The 20,338-nt window shown below is 43.1% G+C and overlaps 1 protein-coding gene across 1 annotated transcript in view; it reads right to left on the bottom strand.

The window, feature by feature from the left end:
• TBK1 (TANK binding kinase 1) overlaps positions 1-20,338 on the bottom strand; it is a 394,952-nt gene that overhangs the window by 106,127 nt on the left and 268,487 nt on the right. The window contains exons 14-16 of the mRNA XM_069229127.1: positions 8,739-8,860; positions 7,852-7,928; positions 5,317-5,356 (exon numbers count right to left, since the gene is read on the bottom strand). Coding sequence (XP_069085228.1) covers positions 5,317-5,356; positions 7,852-7,928; positions 8,739-8,860 — 239 coding nt within the window. The remainder of the gene's footprint in view (positions 1-5,316; positions 5,357-7,851; positions 7,929-8,738; positions 8,861-20,338) is intronic.

Below are 20,338 nucleotides of genomic sequence, written 5' to 3'. Positions count from 1 at the left end.
ACCTGGAGGCGAAGTTTCAGCATTCTGTGTTTTCTACAGTTGCAAAAAGGTCCATTTGAGGGAACCCCTATCTCTGAAAGTATGGGACAAGGACTTCTGGGTAGGTGTCCAATTTGTGGACTTGTTGCTGCATCCTGCTAAGCTGGTCTGCCAATTCACTGTCTGTGTCTGGGAGATCTTCTGCTATCAGGTGAGTTTTGTGATGCAAAGCCCATTTCTAAAAGGAAAAGGACTGTGATAGTTGTGAAAGGTGCACAGACCATGTCTTCCCTGCTGTTTTTGTAAATAATACTTGGCTGTCATGTTGTCCGTCTGGACTAGGACAACCTTGTGAATGAGGCGAGGAAAGAAGGCTTTCAATGCTAGGTGAACAGCTTGAAGCTCAAGGCAGTGGATGTGGAGACCCTGGTGTTTGGAGTTTCTTATACCCTGTATTGTGAGATCCTTCAGATGTGCACCCCATCCCGTAAGTGAGGCATCGTTTGTGAGAGTTATTTGGGGAACAGAGTCCCTTCAACATGTTGTTGGTATTCCACCATTGCAGAGAGTGATAAGTGTGGTGGTCTATCAACACTAGATCCTGTAACTGACTCTGAGTAAGACCACTGACGAGGTAGACATTCCTGTAATGGACGCATGTGCAGTCGGGCATGGGGTACTATAGTGATACAGGAAGCCATCATCCCTAGGAGACACAGGTCTGTCCTCACTGTTATCTGCTGATTTGGTTCAAAATTAAAGTACCAGTGTCTGAAAACTGTGAACTCTTGTAGTATTGGGGTAGGCTAGCCCGATTTGTGTGTTTCAAATGGCTCCTAGATATGGTTGTATCTGTAGAGGTTGCAGATGGGTCTTGGGAACATTGATTGCAAATCCCAGGCCGTGAAGGAGGTCTATTGTAATCTGAGTGCATTGTCGACACTGTTGAAAGGTGTAGGTGTTGATAACCCAATCGTCCAGATAGGGGAACACATGTACTTTTTGTCTGCGTAAATGGGCCGCTACCACCGCCAGTCACTTGCTGAAAACCAGTGGTGTAGTTGTGACTCAGACTGGAAGGTCTCTGAACTGGTAGTGATTCCCGCCGACCACAAACCTGAGATATTTGCGATGAGCTTGGTATGTGAAAATATGTGCCTATTAGATCCAGTGAAGTCATCAAGTCACCCCGTTGAAGGAGTGGAATCATGTCTTGTAAAGTGACCATGTGAAAATTCTCCCACAGAATATATTCATTCAGTGGCCTTAGATCTAGGATTGGTCGCAGAGAACCATCCTTTTTGGGCATGAGGAAGTATGGAGAGTATACTTCTCGACCTAGGTGTTGGAGAGGGACAGATTCTATTGCTCCTTTGAGGGGGAGAGATTGGACCTCCTGTTTGAGTAATGTTTGATTTTCTATTGAGTGCCAATGAGTGTAAGGTGAAATGCTGGGAGGTGTGGTAATGAGCTCCAGACAATAACTAGGTAGAACACCCACTGGTATGATGTTATTGTTCGTCAGGTGGGTAGAAAATTGTGTATGCGTCCCCGATAGGTGTGATATGATCGGGGAGAAAGGTTAAGGAAGTTACTGCTTAGTGGTACCATGTGGGAAAGCACTTTTGCCTCTACCTTTTGTATTGTTGCCTCTACAGGAGCCTCTATAGTAGGCTTTGGTGGGGGAGTATTGGCTCTGACCACATTAGTATGAGGGGGAGGCTTCTAGAGTAGTAGTTTTTGAACCTCTGCGATAGCTGGAACGGCGAAAGGAGCCCCTAGGTGCAGGTGTGGTAGGGCCCGCATAGACTTACACATTTCCATATCCTTCTTTATTTTTCTTAGGGCCTCATCAACTTAGGGGCTAAAAAGATATTCTTTATCGAAAGAAACATTTAAAATACTTTGTTGGACATCAGGCTTAAAGCCTGAAATACACAGCCAGGCATGTCGCTGGAGAAGGCTGCAGTGTCAGCAGAATAAAGGGCACAGCATATAGATGTATTAGATATGAGCTTGCCCTCTTCAACAAGTTCCTGTCCCCTATTCCTCTGCTCATCTGGGAGATGCTAGAGGACCCCCTCCATTTCATCCCAGTGAGCCCAGTCTTATCTGGCTAACAGACCCATAGATATAGCGATGCGTCATTGGTTTGCAGACTGGTCTGCAACCCTTTTCCCCGCTGCGTCAATCTGCTTTCTTTCCTTGTTGAGCAGTGGAGCATCGCCCGACGCTTGAGAGTTGGCCCTTTTCCTTCCACTAGTGATTACTAGTGAATCAGGTGATACCTGCCCTCCAATATATACAGGGTCTGAAGGAGAGGGTTTATATTTTTTGTCGACCCTGGGAGCGATCGTACAAGCCTTAACGGGGTCTTTGAATATGTCATCAGTGGGCAGATAGAGGGTGCCACTCTGCATTGAGGACAGTGTTTCAAACAGGAAATCCTCTTCCAGAGGTTCCCCATGGAGCTGTACGCCATGAAATGTAGTCACCCTAGCTATGAGCTCCTGATATGTGGTGGATTCATTAGGAGGTAATGGGCATGCAGAGTATAAATCAGGGCCAATGTCCACTGCAGGATCAACATTATAAGTGCCCCAGGGGTTGTTATATGGTGGTGTTAAAAACGGTCATCCCCAATATCAGGGGACCTGCATCATCACCAGGAGATCACTCAGGGGTAATATCTAAGGGATCAGCAATAGACCAGGGTGAAGATAGTGAGTCTGGTGGTGGTGATGGTGGAGGTGGTGAGGGTGGCTGAAGAGGCAAAGGACTGGTGGCTTTGTTCATTTTCTTCGCCTTTGCTGGAATAGGGGAATCCAGAACATCTTGAAAAGACAACTGTCTTTTTGAAGTTGGTGGTAATGCAGATGGAGTACTAGCTAAATACGTCCAGTTTTTGGTTGCATTTGTATTTGTTGCTGCCGCACGTCCAATTTCTCCTGCAATTTATTGAGAATAGGCTCCACGGGTATCTCCATGGTTGTCTTCGGAGTCGACCTGGTAGGTTTCGGCTCCAAGCTGAATTTGGGTTCTGGCGCAGAGGCCGTGGATGATGCTGATCGGGTCAGCACCGATGGGCGAGTAAATTGTTGTTGTGTCTCTTTCTTGTTTGGTCACTTTCTTATTTCATTGTTTGGTGCTGCTAAATGCTTTGCGCATTGTACCTTTGCTAAGCATTGCTGCTCTGTGCCATAGCTTCCAAAGGGTTGAGCTGAGGGTTGAGCAAATAACTGACTGGACCCAAGAAGACAAATGCAAGTGCACTGCATGAGAAGGCCCCAACCTTACCATATAGTACACACATTTTCTTACAATTGTTTGTCATTTACGATCTTTAATCTGAGGCTGAGGGACCAGGGGTTCATCTACATCATAAGAAGGACAAGCCCTTCCCTATCCCCTCCATTATCATCTCCAAAACGCTGGCTCTAGTGCAATGTGTGTGTCTGAGTGCATGGTAATGGGTTAGTATCCAAGTCCAATGGGTTCACAACAGGATGCAAGTTGAACTGGCACGTCAATGAACGAGTGGCTAGGGTGCTTTTAATTGCTGAGCAATGCTGGTATAGAATTTGAAATGTGTTTAAGGAGTCTAGATGGTGCCAGAGGCAACCCCTTCAGCAGAAATCCAACTGAAGGGCCTCACACATGACTGAAAGATACACAGCATAGTCTAAAAAAGGCTTATATTTGAAGCAAGGTCACCGATGGTCCTGTGAATTCAGATTGCATTAGGATAAGTAATGAAAAGGGTTCCCCTGGTCAAGATCGAGAGGCACAGTGACACCCCAAGCGTTCTCTGAAGAATGCCAGGAAGGGACCAAGCCCCATTTTGACTTCTTATGTGTTTTCTTGGATTTAACCAAAGATTTGGGCATCAAGAAAGATCAGCCTCTGAAATAGCTTTGGGAGCGGCTACGCACCCTCGGCTACAACTTGAAGCAGGGCAGGAGTGGGGACTTTCAGGGCTCAGCCATGTGGAACTTTACAGCTCGATCTCAGATACCTTTCCATATAATTTGGTCACATTCATTGAAGGCCTTGGAGTCATGGGACATTAAGAAGGTGAGGAATCATCACTCAGAAGTATCCATCGGAAACAGGCATCCTAGAACTTCAACTGCTTCGATCATTTTGTTGGCAATGTGCTTGATGAAGAGGTTCCTTTATCAACATGTTAATGTACATCCAAATCCTCACTGAATACTTTAAAGACATTTGTCCCAAACTGGATAAAAGTGGTGTTCGAATGTTGACACAACCATTTGCCAAACTTCTGGACAAACCAGATGGTCATCATACTAACATTCTTTACCCATCAACTTTGCAATCCTTTATCAAGTTCATTTAATTCACCAGCTTAATGAAAAAGTTGCAATTTAACCTTTTCTATACTTCCCTGCACAATACTGCTGTGGTGGCTGTAATATGTAATCAGTATTTGACGTCCAGTTGAAGGCAATATAATAAGCTGAAATTAAACATACTGTAAGCACATTTTCAATGCATAATTATGCACTATTGTGTGAAATGTATAGCACCCAATTTGTTTGAACATGTTCTATAATTATGAGTAAATTTACCTTCCCTAAATCAATAGCATGCATTTAAATGTTCTATTTTAAGAAACTTAAATGGCACTTCCACCAACAATATGGCAACATATCAGGACCGCTATCAAGAAAAGGAGCAGAAAGAAAAAAGCTGAGAGGCTACCCTAAAATGTCTGGTTGGGGGAAAAATGTACAAACATTCAGAAGCAAAACTTTAGTCAGGTAGAAAAAAAGGACCCAGTAAATAAATCTAGAATTTGGGCTGTAAGGTACAAGCTGAACAGATTCTGCACTTATTCAAAATAGTTTGCATGTAACACAAGGAGATGGACAATTGCAAGATGACACATAAGATACAACAAAGAAGACAAAAGAGAGCAGAAACAGGAAAACATCAGACAGGTGACTATTTGGGCAACCGTAAAAAAGAGGAGCCGGAAGAAACTGAATAATGAGACTGGGAGCTAAAGCTAGAAAATGAGAGAAAAATCTAACTATCATCCAGCCAATGCATGACATTTCAAAAGAAGTACAAGATTTTTTTAGGGTCTCTTAGAGAAAAGTAAACATCCTAGAAGAGGGGATGTAGAATAACTATGCTGGGCTACTCTAAAAGTTAGGAACAAGTCAAGTGATTAAGTATCTTAATTGAGTGTGAGGTGAGGCTATTGGGAACCCAAACCAATACTCCTCAAAAACACTAAAATGTCAATATGTGGTTAGTAAAACAGATATTAGGATTCCCCATGTTACAAGATGAAAAAATGAAACTTACTTATCAAATTTGTGGATTTGTTCTTCATTATATGGAAGTCCTAGGAGAGAAAGCAAATAAATAGTTTACATTTCGAATCTTCAAATTGTTACAATTTGCACACCCAGCCACTAGTCTATAGAGTTTCCACATTTCCCCTCTTTCAGAATTGGATTGAAAAGGCAAGAATAACATTGTGAGCAAGGAGTTGCTCCAACAGTTAACCCCTTCGCTGCCAGGCCTTTTCCCGTCCAGCGCTGAGCATTTTTTTTGGCTATTTGGGCAGTTCATAATTAGGCCCTCATAACCTTTTGTCCACATAAGCTACCCACACTAATATTTCGTCCTTTTTTCCCAAACTCCTAGGGATTTTAGAGGTACCCAGAGTTTGAGTGTTCCCCTGGCGGAGACCAAGAAATTAGCCAAAATACAGCAAAAATTTAGTTTAAAAAACAAATGGGGAAAAAGGGCTGTAGAAGGAGGCTTGTGGTTTTTTGCCTGAAAATGGCATCAACAAAGGGTTTGTGGTGCTAAAATCACCATCTTCCTAGCTTTCAGGAACAGGCAGACTTGAATCAGAAAACCACATTTTTCAACACAATTTTGGCATTTTACTGGGACCTACACACACTCATTCTTTCACACACAGACACGCATGCACGCACATCCATTAAGAACACTCATACCATTCAAACATGCACGCACGCACCAAACATTCATTTTAAAACATCACACACTCATTCTTTCACACATGCGTGGCCATCCATTAACACTTATACCATTCAAACATGCACGCACCAAACATTCATTTTAAAACATTACACACACACTCATTCTTTCACACACGCCCGCACATCCATTAACACTCATAACATTCAAACATGCACGCACCAAACATTCATTTTAAAATATCACACACACACATACACACACACCCTTACCTTCAGCCAAGAGGTCCCAGGAGGGCTGGGACTGCTGTCATCCCTCATTGGCTGACCTTAGGTCAGCCAATGAGGGAAGGCAGCAGTCCCAGCCTCGTCACAGAGTGGGATGGGGTCAGTGAGACTGCTGACCCCACCCCACTCTGTGACGAAGTGTCACTGATTGACACTCGCCCTGGGCGCTTCAGGGCTTAAACCTGAAGCGCCCAGGGTGAGTGTCAATGGGTGACGCTTTCCTCGTCACCCAGGGGAGGGCCTCGAGGCACCTTTGCTGAGCCGAGGAGGTCATGCCCATAGGAGCTGTGACCTCCTCAGCCCAGCAAAGTTCAGCACAGGCAGCCAGGAGTCTGCGCAAATTGCGAATGTCTCACTCCTGGCTGTCTGTCAGGCTGACCTTTGTTCAGCCTGACAGACACTCTTCATGAGGGGCAAAAAGGTGGGGGGGGGGAGGGGGTGGCCCCTCCGCCCTAAAGGACGGGCCACGCCTACTGGAAGGAAAACATTTAGATAAAGACAAGGGGCAATAACACTTGTTCTTCTATTCTGTGTTACACCAGGTCTCCCAATAAAAATGGTACCCCACTTGTGTGGGTAGGCCTAATTCCCACGACAGGAAATGCAATATGGACACATCAGATTTTGACATTGAAATCAGATATGTTTTTTGGAAAGTGCCTAGCTGTGGATTTTGGTCTCTAGCTCAGCTGGCACCTAGGGAAACCTACCAAACCTGTGAATATTTCAAAAATAGACACCTAGGGGAATCCAGGATGGGGCGACTTGTGGGGCTCTCACCAGGTTCTGTTACCCAGAATCCTTTGCAAACCTCAAAAGTTGGCAAAAAACAATAACTTTTCCTCACATTTCGGTGATGGAAAGTTCTGGAATCTGAGGGGAGCCACAAACTTCTTTCTACTCAGTGTTCCCTCCCAGGTCTCCTGATAAAAATGGTACCTCACTTGTGTGGGTAGGCCAAGTGCCCGCGACAGGAAATGCCACAAAACACAACATGGACACATCACATTTTCCTAAAGAAAACTGGCCTGTTTTTTTGCAAAGTGCCTAGCTGTGGATTTTGGCCTCTAGCTCAGCCGGCACCTAGAAAAACCTAGCAAACCTGGACATTTCTGAAAACTAGACACCTATGGGAATTCAGAATGGGGTGACATTTGGGGCTCTCACCAGGTTCTGTTCCCCAGAATCCTTTGCAAACCTGAAAATTTGGCACAAAAAAAACAAACAAAAAAAAACAAAAACATTTTCCTCACATTTCGGAGATGGAAAGTTCTGGAATCTGAGGAAATCCACAAAATTCCTTCTATTTAGCGTTCCCCAGGTCTCCCAATGAAAATGGTACCTCACTTATGAGGGTAGGCCTAGTGTCCGCGACAGGCAATGCCCCAAAACACAGTGAAAGTGATGTGTCCAAGAGTTGTAAAGCAGTCTCCCACCTTCTTTTTTAATTTTTACACCTTGGAGATGGACTTTGAGGGATGTGAGGCACCTCCTCCCCCCCCCCCAAACTGGGGGCAAGGACATCTTTATACTAAACTGATAGCATTTTGCAATCTAAACAGATATGAAACATGCATGTATGGATAAGTGACAAACTTACTCCGTTCTGCTTTGTCTTTTTTGAACTGATGATTAATGTCAGTTATGAAACTCAGCAGTACCTGCAGCCTTTCAACACTGTTGGATGATAAGCGAAGATAAAAAGTGAGATTATCAGTTATACAATCTTAGCAGCAGATGTGGTACAACAAAGTGCATACAATAAAACACGGGGACAGGGAAATAATATTAATGTCTCAAATGAACACAATAACAATAAAGGCTGAGCAGTTTGGTAAAGGGTTAGAGGCTTCCACTCTAACTTCTACTACTTAGATTTAAGATCAAGTTTGTAAATTAATTGAAACACAACTATAACTTTAGCTGTTCAATAGTGTTCCTGATCTTAGTTTAGTTTCAGTTGATTAGGACCCCTGCACCGGCACACACTGCACTACCAAGCAGTTTCAAAATGCACCATTAGAAGCTGACCTAATATTTCTGTCCCTTGTATGTGGCAATAAGGTAGGTGCAAATATTACAGCTGAGAAGTTCAATTATTACAAGTTGCATAGCACTTTCAGAAACAATGTATGCAGGAAGTGAATGTGAGGGGAGTGTAGAAAATTAACACTGAGGGTCAAGCATAAGGGAGTCCCAAGGAGTGAAGGGTGTGAAACTGAATCTGAAAAATACAGGTATTTACTGAACAGTTAGGATGCTCCTGAAGTCATTCTTGTTTTAGCAACTAAAATGAATATAAATACGTACATGAGTAATGAAAACTTTTTTGATAATACAAGATAAGCAAAATCAAAGTGAAAACGTTCTTCTCACAGCTCGTGGCAGGGAAGGCGATTGGTGCATTGGGTGTGCTTGCAGATTCTTTGCAACCCTTTCAGGGGCTTATTCGCCTTAAGTGCTTTAAGTAATGAAAAGAGCACGTACTTTCTATCACTTGGATGTGTTCCTTGGAGACTTTCAAACACCTCAATAAGAAGTCCGCCAGGAGAGAGCTGTCTTTTAACATCGAGCAAATTGGTCTCGATGGATCCTTTGGAACTGGAGAGCTGCAAAGGAATTTAACAAGTGTTTACAATCACTTTACTATCATCACTTTTCTAAACCTACAGGAATGTAAAATTGCCATAAGTGAGAGAGTCCCAACATCAGGAACAGTAGAGGACTGAAGGTTAGACGCTTTAATGCTTAACATCTTGCAATGAGCTTTTAAGAATTCCAACAAGGAAGTAAGGAACAAGAGGACAAAGAAATGTTCAGGCATAATCAACAGTTTAACTAAGGAACAGGCAGTCAAGAACCACCAGAACCACCAGTCAAGACGTGTCATTCTGACTGTATCAATGCATCAAACAAAGAGTTCTGCATTAAATACAACTTAAACTAGAGCTAGTAATTATAAGTGCTAAAAGGAACATACATTCACTGGTGGATAAGCAATGATTTAAAGATCAGCTATCATTCTTGTTGGGTCAATGTCTGACAACTAAAAAGATGATGAGGGTGTTGATATGCATTTACAAAGGTAGAGCTCTTCCATGAGAAATGTGCAAACTGTTTATCCCACAAGCTTGAACTGTGGAAGGTCAATTTTATTCTGTCTCCTGAACAAAGTCTGTTCTCTGTTTGAAATGTATCTGCTATCACACAGACAGACGTGCACAGAGAGGCAAAAAATGCCATCATACTGTGTAGAAAGGTTTTTTTTTAACATCTTTATTGGTTTTGATGAAGTATTACAGCCAACAAACGGATATCCAATGTTGTACAATGACATTCACCAAATATGTTCAGTCTCACATTTATTCTTCTTTAACTGTGTTCTACCAAATAACTAAAATATATATATAATAACTTACAAGGTAAAGACATCTTAAATATGCCAGATAGAGCTAAGGTATTGCATTAAAGCATAGTAAATATTTCTAAATCTAAATGTGTTTATGTGTGTACACTGTGGAACACTTTACCAACTTTTACTTCATGGAGTTGAGAGCAAGTCAAAGCCAAGCTGTTTGGGCTGTGAAAACCAAGTAATTCGGGAAGCTGACAATATCTGTTAGGTAGATTTAGGAGAATGTAGAACAATGTTTGATCAATATTCATATCTGTATGAGTGATACGGCATTCATGACGGCTCTCCCAGCACAAATCGGCTCCAAAACATTATATTACAATCAAATTGCTCGGCACACCCCTACCTTTTCTGCGCATGGTGGCTACCATTTATGTTTTAGCTGTTGCTCATTTTATTAAATCATTTTCTGAAAACAAGCACATCGGGGATTTTTGAGGTGTACCGGTGCACCACTATCTTTTGGTTAACTAGGAGTAGTGCTACATCTATGTACCTATTTGTTGACTACCTTTCTTGGGTTGTGTCTAAAGCCTAGCAAGCCTGTCATAAGCATGTGCAAGTTAAGTGTATGCGCTGAGGTGGTTATTCCATTGGATACTAAATTCCAATATGAATCAAGGGTAGCACAATCCCACACTATGAGAAAGAAGTCTTCTTCTTCTTCCGGACCACATCAATAACAAGTGTCCGCAATGCCCAGGTACATTTGAGAGTGTGTGGGAGTGTCAAATGCATGCAATGTAAATAACCGAATTCTAGTGTTCTATCAACAGAGCTGAGTTCCTGAAAAATAGGAGGAGAAAGGATCATGGGTATATCTGTGAAAAAAACAGCACTTTGGGTAATAATGTCACCTTAGTTAGGGTCACTCTGCACATTAAAGTGGCAAACACAATTGAATGGAGCTGCTCAGCCAGTCAGGTGATGGCTTGTCAATGTAACAATCAATAACTGTTTCTTTCTTAAGATACATATGTACACCTATATATGTAAATGTATAATTTTCCTATTTTAATGCCAGCTTATTAAAATTAACGTTTAGCCCCAAAACAGGGCTACAATGATCTAGTTTGCTCATCAAGGTTTATAGGCTAACTCCCACATTTTGTAAAACAGTATAACATCTGCATAGAAGGATACTATGTACACAGTCTACCAGTTTTTATGTATTCCTTGCAGCCTCTTAGCCAATAGTTCCATTGCTAGTTCAAAAAACAGTGACAATGGTACCCCTGTTGTGCACCTCTCTTTACCAGTTAGGAGTCTGTAGTCACTGCCACTCATTCATACCCTTGTCACGGGTGCATTGTACATCAGAAAAAGGCAGGCACATATTTCTTCACCAAATACCTCATGTATAGTAGCACTTAAAACAAAAAATCCTACCCAAGCATGTTGAACATCTTTTATGTAGCTATATCGACTGAGGCCCCTGCAGCATCAAACAACTCAGTGGTCAAAAGCTTACCCAATATTGTACCATCTAAGGTGAGTTATATTCGAACGCAATATGATTTTATAATTATCTGATTATAACGACGTTTGGGTAAGTCATCTATGACGGCATCTGTTCTAGTTTGGGGTAAAATACCCTTCTCTTCGGCTGATGTTTATATGGCAGATAGCCTCTGTGCCAAAACCTCTATGTAAGTTGTGTAAAACTAAATAGGATAGCTGTATCTTTGCGACATTTTGACCACTGCTAACTCCTCCACGGCTCATCTCAATATTGTAGGGTCAAGAGTGCCTCAGTGATTCACTCATGTCTGGGGGATGAGTGAGGAGTATGAAGCTTGAGATTGCTATCATAATTCAGTAATACTTTGCAATTCAAAATGTACAGGATTACAGGAAGAACAAGGAACTTACCTTTGTTAATGCCTTTTCTGGTAGAGGTTCCTCACCTTTTGGAAAAAAAAGTGCTCACCTTTTGAACACCCCCAGGCATCAGAGTGGATCTGAAAAAGTTTGTATAGCAATGTCTTCCAGCATCAACAGGTTGCGTTGTGCAATGTCATTGTTCCACGTCCAACTCTAGCTCATACGGCTGTGATATTGGCTCCCTCACATATACGTCTTCGGCTTACTCTGGCATCCGTTTCTTTATCCTCCAAACGTACCTTGAGTTTTAAGAAACTCAATCTCAATGTACATGTTAAGTAAACATTTTTTGAGTGCAGAAATTCAGAATCAAAAATGTTAATCCACATAACCTATACTGAAGTCCCTTCCACAGAACGGGGAGGTTGGAGGGCAGGTGAAAAATCTGCGGTTAGATACAGTCTCTACCAGAAAAGGAAATTCCAAAGGTAAGTAGCTTGTTTTTCTGATACAGTCTTCAAACCGCAGATTCCTCACTTTTTGAATAGATAGCATAGCAATACCTATCAGGTGGTGGATCTGTGGACTACCTCAAACTAGGAGGTCCTGCAGGACTGATCAGGCAAAATGCCCTTCTCTCCTGACCTGACTATCTAAACAATAATGCTTAGTGAACATGTGCAAAGATGCCCATGTTGCAGCCCGATAGCCAAAGCTGTAGTAGCAGCCTCTGCTCTAGATGAATATGCACACAGCCCCTGTAGAGGCTGTTAATTAGCGAAACTATAACATCATAATACATAAGACAAATCCATCTAGAAATTGTTCTTTTTTGTACTGCCTTCCCCTTCTTTGCTCTGGAGGATCTGACAAAAAGCTGTTCATCCTGTCAAAATTCTCTAGTTATCGATAAATAAAAACTTAGAGCTCTCTTGGGATCAAGACAATGTAACCGTGCCTTCTCCTTTGAAGGATGAGGTGGTGCATAAAAGATGACAAAGTGAAGGATTGACCCATATGAAACGGTGTATTCACCTCAGGAAGCAATGCAGCTCTCCTTGAAAGGACCAGCTTATCAGGGAAAAAGAAAACACAAGGAAGTATCAATGACAAAGCCTGAAGCTCACTTACTCACCTAGCAGACATTATGGTTATAAGGAACACCGTTTTCAAAATCAAAAAATGCAAAGAAGAACTGTGAGTAGGAGCAAAAGATAAGCACATTAGATACGTTATTAAATCCTACTGTGGCATTATGAAAGGAACAGGAGGAATCATAGGGACCAACCCCTTCAAACAAACTAATCACAGGTGATATCAAAAGATGATAGTTGATCTTGTAAATGTAAGAAAGCCAAAATAGCTGCTAAATAAACTTTAACTGTAGCTATGACCTTGCTGAGCCAATGATGAACAAAACAAAAGAATATCACAAAGAGAAGCTTGTAATGGTTGGATCTGACATGAGGCACACCACAAACCTCTTCTTATGTCCATCATAAACAGTCTTTGTAGGTTGGCGCCTGGCTGTCAAGATTATACCAACAACGTCTGGAGAAAGATCATGTTAGCAACTGCCCCCAATCAATCTCTATGCATGGAAGTGTAACCCAGTTGAATTTGGGTGCAGAACCTGACTCTGCTGTTGTGACTGGAGGTCCTACCTCCGAGGTAGCCGAATCGGTAGACTGATGCTCATGGCCAGAAGTTCTGGATACCACAGTCTTGTCCAGTCCAGAGCCACTAGGATGACTTGGGCCGGTCTCTCTTGATCTTCTTGAGCACTCTGGGCAGGAGAGGTAGAGGTGGATAAGTATACAGGAGTCCCATGTCACAATTAAGGCAAACTGAGTCTCCTATAAAGCATGGCCTTGGATACTCCAACAAGCAAAATTCTCTACACTGCGTGTTTTCTGCAGTGGAGAATAGATCTATCCAGGGCTCTCCACATTGTTGGGAGACACCTCATACACGTCCGAGCACAGATGTCATTCATAATCCGCTTGCTATCACCAGCTAAGTTTGTCTGTTCTAACGTTTAAAGATCCTGTCACGTGTTGGATGATAGTGATATGCCATGATACCTCAGCCATTCCTACAAGTGAAGAGCTTCCAAATACAGAACCCATTCCGCCCTCTTTTTTGCAATACCATATAGCAGTCATATTGTCCGTGAGTACCTGCACTTGTTGCCCTTTGATCCTTGAAACAAAATCTTTTAAGGCCAATCGGATCACCCAAACCTGCAACAAATTTATATGAAGATGAGCTTCCGCCAGAGATCAGAGTCCTCTGATCTCCATGTCTCCCAGATGATCTGCCCCAACGCAGTAAAGATGCATCCGTCACAATGATCAGTTCTCGATGGGGCAATGAAAGGGGTCAGCTGCTGGTCCAACTGCTGTCTAGTAACCACCACTGTAGGTCTATTGCAGTCTCTTCCAACACCTAGATGTGGTGTTGACCCCCTGAGATTTCAAATTCTACCGCCAAGCCCACATATGTCATCTGACATGGTCCACAAGCAGGAGCCCAATAGCCTCAGAGCCAATCTCACTGAGATCCAGGCTGCAGGCTGAAACATCAGGATCATAACCCAAATGACTTGGACTAGACAAGGTGGAGGTATAGCTTGAAATAACACTGTGTCCAGTACAGCACAGCTGAAAGGGAGTCTTTGCAAAGGAGTCTGGTGCGACTTCGGCACATTGATGGTAAAACTTAAAGATGTCAATAAGTTGCCCATCGTCTGGAGGTGGCTTGCAACTGCCTGAGATATGAAAATATGCACCCCGCAGATCCAACGCTACCACCCAGTCTCCTGGATCCAGGGCAGAAAGAAACTGAGCCAAAATGAACATTTAGAACTTGTCCTTCCTCAAAAAGAAGTTCATGGGTCAAAGATCTAAAATGGGGCAAAGACCGCCGTCCTTTTTTCGTATTAGAAAGTGACAGGAGTAACAACCAGTCCCTACTTCTGAAAATGGTGCTTCCTCTATTGTCCCTTTCTACAACAGAGCCCGAATTTCTGTCTGAGGAATTGACAAGTGGTCCACCAAAATAAATTGCGGTGGTGGTGTAATGTCCTGAGGAAATTTCTGAAAGGGTACAGAGTAACCTTATGCCACGATCTAGAGCATCTATTTATCTGAAGCTATCCTCCTCCAAACCAGAAGGTAGTAATTGATATGACTCCCAACAGGCCGAACATGAGGCATCAAGGTCAACCTAGAGATGCTTTGAAGTTGGAGCGGCTGGGAAAGGGGCTGTATTTGGGCAGACCACTGAGTTTGGGTGGCAGTACACTGTCCACCTGCTCTTCGACCAAGTCCCATGACTGGACTGTTGTACTGCCGGCATGTACCTTCTCTCTCCCTGAAGGTACCCTCTACCAAACCCCTGAAAGGGGTGCTGTTGTTGTGACAACTTATGCACCCGATTTGTCAATCATAAAGAATGAGTAGTCGCTTTGCTCTCCTTAAATCTCTCAAGGGCAGTATGTGCTTTCTCCCAAAACAATCTTGAGCCATCAAATGGCATATCCATCAAAGAATGTCAGGCATCCGTTGAGAAACCAGTGGAACAGATCCAAGCATGCCTTCTTATTACTACACAAACAATCCATAGAATCCAGTCCAGATTTTATAGAACATATTTTAGTATCATGCCCATCCGAAACCAAACTTTGCAAAATCTTCTGAGTATCCTCCAGTAGTGCCGGTCAAACATCATTAACTCTAGCCCACCAAGCGTGAGAATATCTTCCCAACAGACAGGAAGTATTTACTGAATATAAAACCAAAATAGTTGATGACAAAACCTTCTCTGCACATACTTCCATCTTCTTAGACTCCCAATCAGGTGGAGTGGATGGAAAAGCATTTGGGTTAGTATGACTTGTAGAAGCCTGTACTATTAAACTCTTCAAAGTTGGATGCTGAAGGAGAATATCTGGATCTCCCCGGGGCTGGTCTGTGTGTCTCCTCGCAATCTGCCTGATAATTGAAGGGCAAGATCCAGGCTTAACCCAGGTGCCCATTAATATATCTGTTAAGGCCTCATTAAATGGAAGCAAAGACATCTGTGAAGCTTGCAATGGATCCAAAATTTTTCAGTCACTGAAGTGTCTATAACGTCTTGAGCAGGTAAAACTAAATTAAGAGTTTCTGCTGCTCTACAAATTACTGGGGCAAAGAATGATGTCTCCTTAACACCCATAACTGGTGGAGTGGATGATAAGTCTACATCAGCAGAAGTATCAACAATGCTAGAATCTTGTAAATCCTGCAGAATATTGTCTTGAGGATATTCTGCATCAAAAAGATATTCACCTCTTGAAAGATGAGATTCTGACCTAGCAGACACAATAGTTGAAGGCAACTGACCTTCAGAATCTGATAACATAAACAGGTTCTCTATTGGCATCAGCAATGTTGATCCCCGCGCCGCACGCAACCTCGGTAGAGGTACCTGTGGTGTAACTGCGGTGCAGACGAGAGTGAAGCCATTGGATCTACAACTATTAATCCAGATGTCGTCAGCCTCATACTCGAAACAAGAGGCACAGTTGGTGTTGAGGACAGATATGTTGATGTCCTACCAACCAGAGGCCCTCTCAGATGCATGGAGCCAAAAGGCGCACCAATAAGATCCAGACGTAAACCAAAGATTAGGTCCACAGCTTTCTTAAGCTGTTGAATCTGATCTGGTGTCACTACCTTATCTACTAGAAGTGGAAAAGAAAAAGACATTCTAGGAGGATCCCTAGCTGGAGAACAACTTTGAGTAGAAGCCCCCGGTACCTCATACAAATTCAAATAGTGGGAACCTTGAGAGTAGTGTGACATGGAATAACAATGCTTTGACTTGTTATACTTCTTGTGGCTCTTCTTTGACTTAAATAAAGTCCTATGTTTCGACCCACCTTTCGATGGAGAACAAGACCGGTCGCTTGTCCTCGACTGAGATTGAGGAGCCAAGGACATTGAATGGGACCTAGTCCACGATTTCTTGAACTCTGCTACTGTAAGTTTCGTTTCCTATTCTCCAACTGCCTTTTTGCTCATCTTGGCACACGACACACACAACTTCGAGTTGTGGCTAGAGCAAAAACACCACAGCAGATATGAGGATCTGTAATCAACATCTATCAGTTAGAGGTAATACATGGTTTAAACCCTGAAAGATTTAGTGACATTCTGCACACAAAAAATGAATTTCTAGAAGAAATTACTTAACAATCGTCGAATGACGATTGAAGCGCCAGATCCGTGTTGGGTGGTGTGGAAAGAAGTGCAATACACCAGCGCGAGCAGGTGACATCTGTAGGAGAGCAGACATCACAGCAACACTAGATGGAGTCTCACGTGGAACCACAATGTCACACAACACCACCTGTCGATGTTGGAGGACACTGCAATGCAAAACTTTCCAGATCTAGTCTGACGCCTGGGGCATTCAAAAAGTGAGGAAACTGTGCTTAGAAATCTCTAACTGAAAGCATAATATATGGCAATCGCAGTTTTATTTTATGATTGAGTGCTGATCAGAATCTATTTGCTAAGAGCAATATGGCAAAGAGTGAATAATAAGTACCTGATCTAGAAAGTACCACCAACAGTCAACCAGTCATCACTTTCAGTGTGCTGTCTAGTGATACTCAATCTAACAAATTTATGAATGCCCAATAAGTTAGTGTCTTTTCTTCTCACACAGATCAGGGCCTCACATAGGATCAAGTAGTGAGTGTAAGGAAATGTCTCTTTTTGCACTTTACCCCCACATTTTTGGACTGATCCCGCTGATTTTTTGACCCGGAGTGCACTGAGGCCTGCTACCCAGACCTCAGTGCCAGTGTTCTATCCCCTTACAAAGTTAATGTCGAATTGGCTATCTCCAATTGGCAAGTGCTGACTTAAATATAAGTCCTTAGTATACGATGCACAGGGTACCAAGGACATTTAAGGCAGAGTGCCCGCACTTGGCTGAAGAACTGATTGTGCCAACCTGTGTGTGACAAAGTAAGGTGTAAACCCAAAAGGCGAGTTTCAAAGGGGAAGCCGCCTTTGGTGGGCAAATGGTGATACCAATCCTGAGGGGCTTCCCTTTATTCAGGTAGACTGGCTGGCGACAGAGCCAGAGGGAGGAGACCAGTGCCCAGCCGGTTCTCCTGCGGGCATGTAGCCCACAGGTAGCCACACCTCTAGGGTGGGCTATCAAGATATTAACAGCCGAGGAAGGGTGCTGACATCTTGGAAGTGGGCAGAATAATGCAATCACGGATTAAGTGACACACATTGCCAGAAAGTCACCACCAAGAGGGAGGAGACCTGGTACCCCGTTGGCTAGTGACCACGTTGTCCCCTCAGGGCACTTTCCTGGGATAAATATGGCACCTATGACATCATGAGCCTCAGATCATGTCGGAAATAGAACAAGGACAGAAGAAGGACTGCACTGAGGATCCCTGAACAGCACAAAGAGACACTGCACTGTCTGCTGGACTGTACCTTCTTCACCCTGGGCTAGCGAAGTTGGGACTGTGACTGTGATTCCTGCTTCAGGGGAAGGTTGTGCCCCAGACCAAAGCAGTAATTCCAAGGGGCAGTTGGCTGACCCCCTGGAACCAGCTCCAGGGGCAAAAGAGCTTAAGCAGCCCAAACTAAAAAAGTAGGTAACCCCTTCAGAATCATCACCACTGACTGCTGCTGTGTGCCTCAACGGATGGCCAAACGTTGCACCCGTGTCAGCTAGACCTGGGAGTGTTGTCACAGTCCAGATTGGTCGCACAAGAGGGACACTAGGCTCCACCAAAGGATCTCACTGTGGCCGCTGTGTTTGGAGACTGGCAACCCAGCCGCAGCTTGCCTTTTACTGTCTCAAAGAGGACTCTGTGGGATCCTGAACTCTGCAGCTGAAGTTAACCCGCACAACCTGTGAACCAAGGAATCAACACAAAGGCACCCCCCATCGGCCGTACAGCAACCAGAGCATCTTTTCATTCTGTATCCCCAGCATCAGGACCCGCCCATTAAAGTCTATGGCAGTCATGCTGTAAAGTTTGGTACTGGACTGAAAAACATTCTGGAAGCCAGATAACTGCCCAAATCTACCCCCTGAATCCACCTAGCCTCCATCCCATCTGATTTGTTTGCCCAAGCTGGTTGCAGTAGCCAAACTAACTCTATACAAACTTTTCAAAAGTTTGAAAACTTTAAATTGACAAATGCTTGTTATCGGTTGAATTGAAAAGTGATAAATCTGTATCTTTTTGAACCCTCGAGTGGATTTTGCTCACCTTGAACTCTAAAAATGAGTAACAATCTAATCTATTTTTATAAATTGGTGCTGTGTTTCTTTCATGTTGTGTGGCTTCCTTATTTTGTTGTTTGGTACTGTTGAATGTTTTACACTAAGTTCCTTTGTGCAAGCGTTGCTGGACAAAGCCATAGCTACTCAGGGTTGATCTTAAGATTGTTCAAATGAACTGGACCCAAGACAGTTTTTGCGAGTGTATTCCATGGTAAGCCTGCACAGCCATATCATATAATACACCCAGATCCTCACAGTGAGTGCCACACTGCATGACGCATCACAGTAAGTTTCCAGGTCTCTGTGTAACATTGTATGGACACTGCATGTGATATCCTAAGCAAACCCCAATCATCAAAGCTTTAAAGGCATCCACTCCCCTTCCATGTAGCCCATTGACCCATCATTGTCCATTAAGGCTGGAATAAGGGAATCCCGAGGTGTCCCCCTGAATATTGCTTCATGTAATGCTGCAGCTGCCAGCTTGAGATGAACGTCTGAGGTCTGCCCCACTTCAAGGTCATTAATATCTGCATATGATCAGAAATAATTTTTATAAGGTAGAATTCTATGTTACCACATACCTATGCTGTGCCCAAGAACTTCTAAACCTTGGTGCTCTGGTCATATCTAAATGCAAACAGGAACTCTCCCCATCTACTTGTTTAACTTCCTTCATATTTCCACGAAGCTCCCGTCTTCTTTTCAGTTGAGCAGTGTGGCTGTTGTGAGACTGACAGACGTGTCCAATAACAACAGCTATCTAACGATTCATCTACTATTCAGTTACAGTCACCTCCTATCATAATGGGTGGGAGTACCACTGATATTAAACATGCCGATAAGCGAGCCATGAACTCAGCCTGCACTGTTTTAGAGCCGTAAACCTGGAGTATTACAAGTGGGTCGCCATCTTGTTTGGCTTTGATTAACACAAATATTTCCTCTTCATTCCCAACCTCTCTCGAAAGAAAGGCATTTATTGTTTAATTTTTATTGGGTGGCTCTTGCCACATTTGTCTTTCCATCTACCTTTCAATTTTTCGCTCTCTATGCAAGTAAGTGCATATTCTACAACAAAGTGATATGTAGCCTGGCCTTCTGAAATACACATACACATGCTATCATTTATTCTCGCTAATATGCCATCTCATATTCCAGAACTAAAATGTGCACTTTGGTGTTAATCTTAAATTATCTTGTATTCTCGTTGCTTCTCTTTTACTGAAGTGTTTCCTTTGACACTCCACCTCCCACACCAACCCTGTGCAATTGATTTAATCAGACTATTCTGCAATTCCCATCTTGGTTTTCCATGATGTGTGTGGGTTGTGCTTGATAACCAGATTTAGTAGACTCATCCAAAACACATAACAATTCCTTCCCAGGTCTATAGCAGAACATCCCTAAACTCAAGTTCCTATATCGATCTCGGAATTTCCATAGGAGAGGTAATCTCCTAGCCAACTGCCTACTCATCCAGTTGACCGTGATAGGCACAAATCCATCTTTTATCACACCAATAGTATAATTGCAA

The sequence above is a fragment of the Pleurodeles waltl genome, chromosome 4_1, assembly GCF_031143425.1.
Source record: "Pleurodeles waltl isolate 20211129_DDA chromosome 4_1, aPleWal1.hap1.20221129, whole genome shotgun sequence".
Taxonomy (NCBI): domain Eukaryota; kingdom Metazoa; phylum Chordata; class Amphibia; order Caudata; family Salamandridae; genus Pleurodeles; species Pleurodeles waltl.
This window is presented reverse-complemented; position numbering and strand designations above follow the sequence as displayed.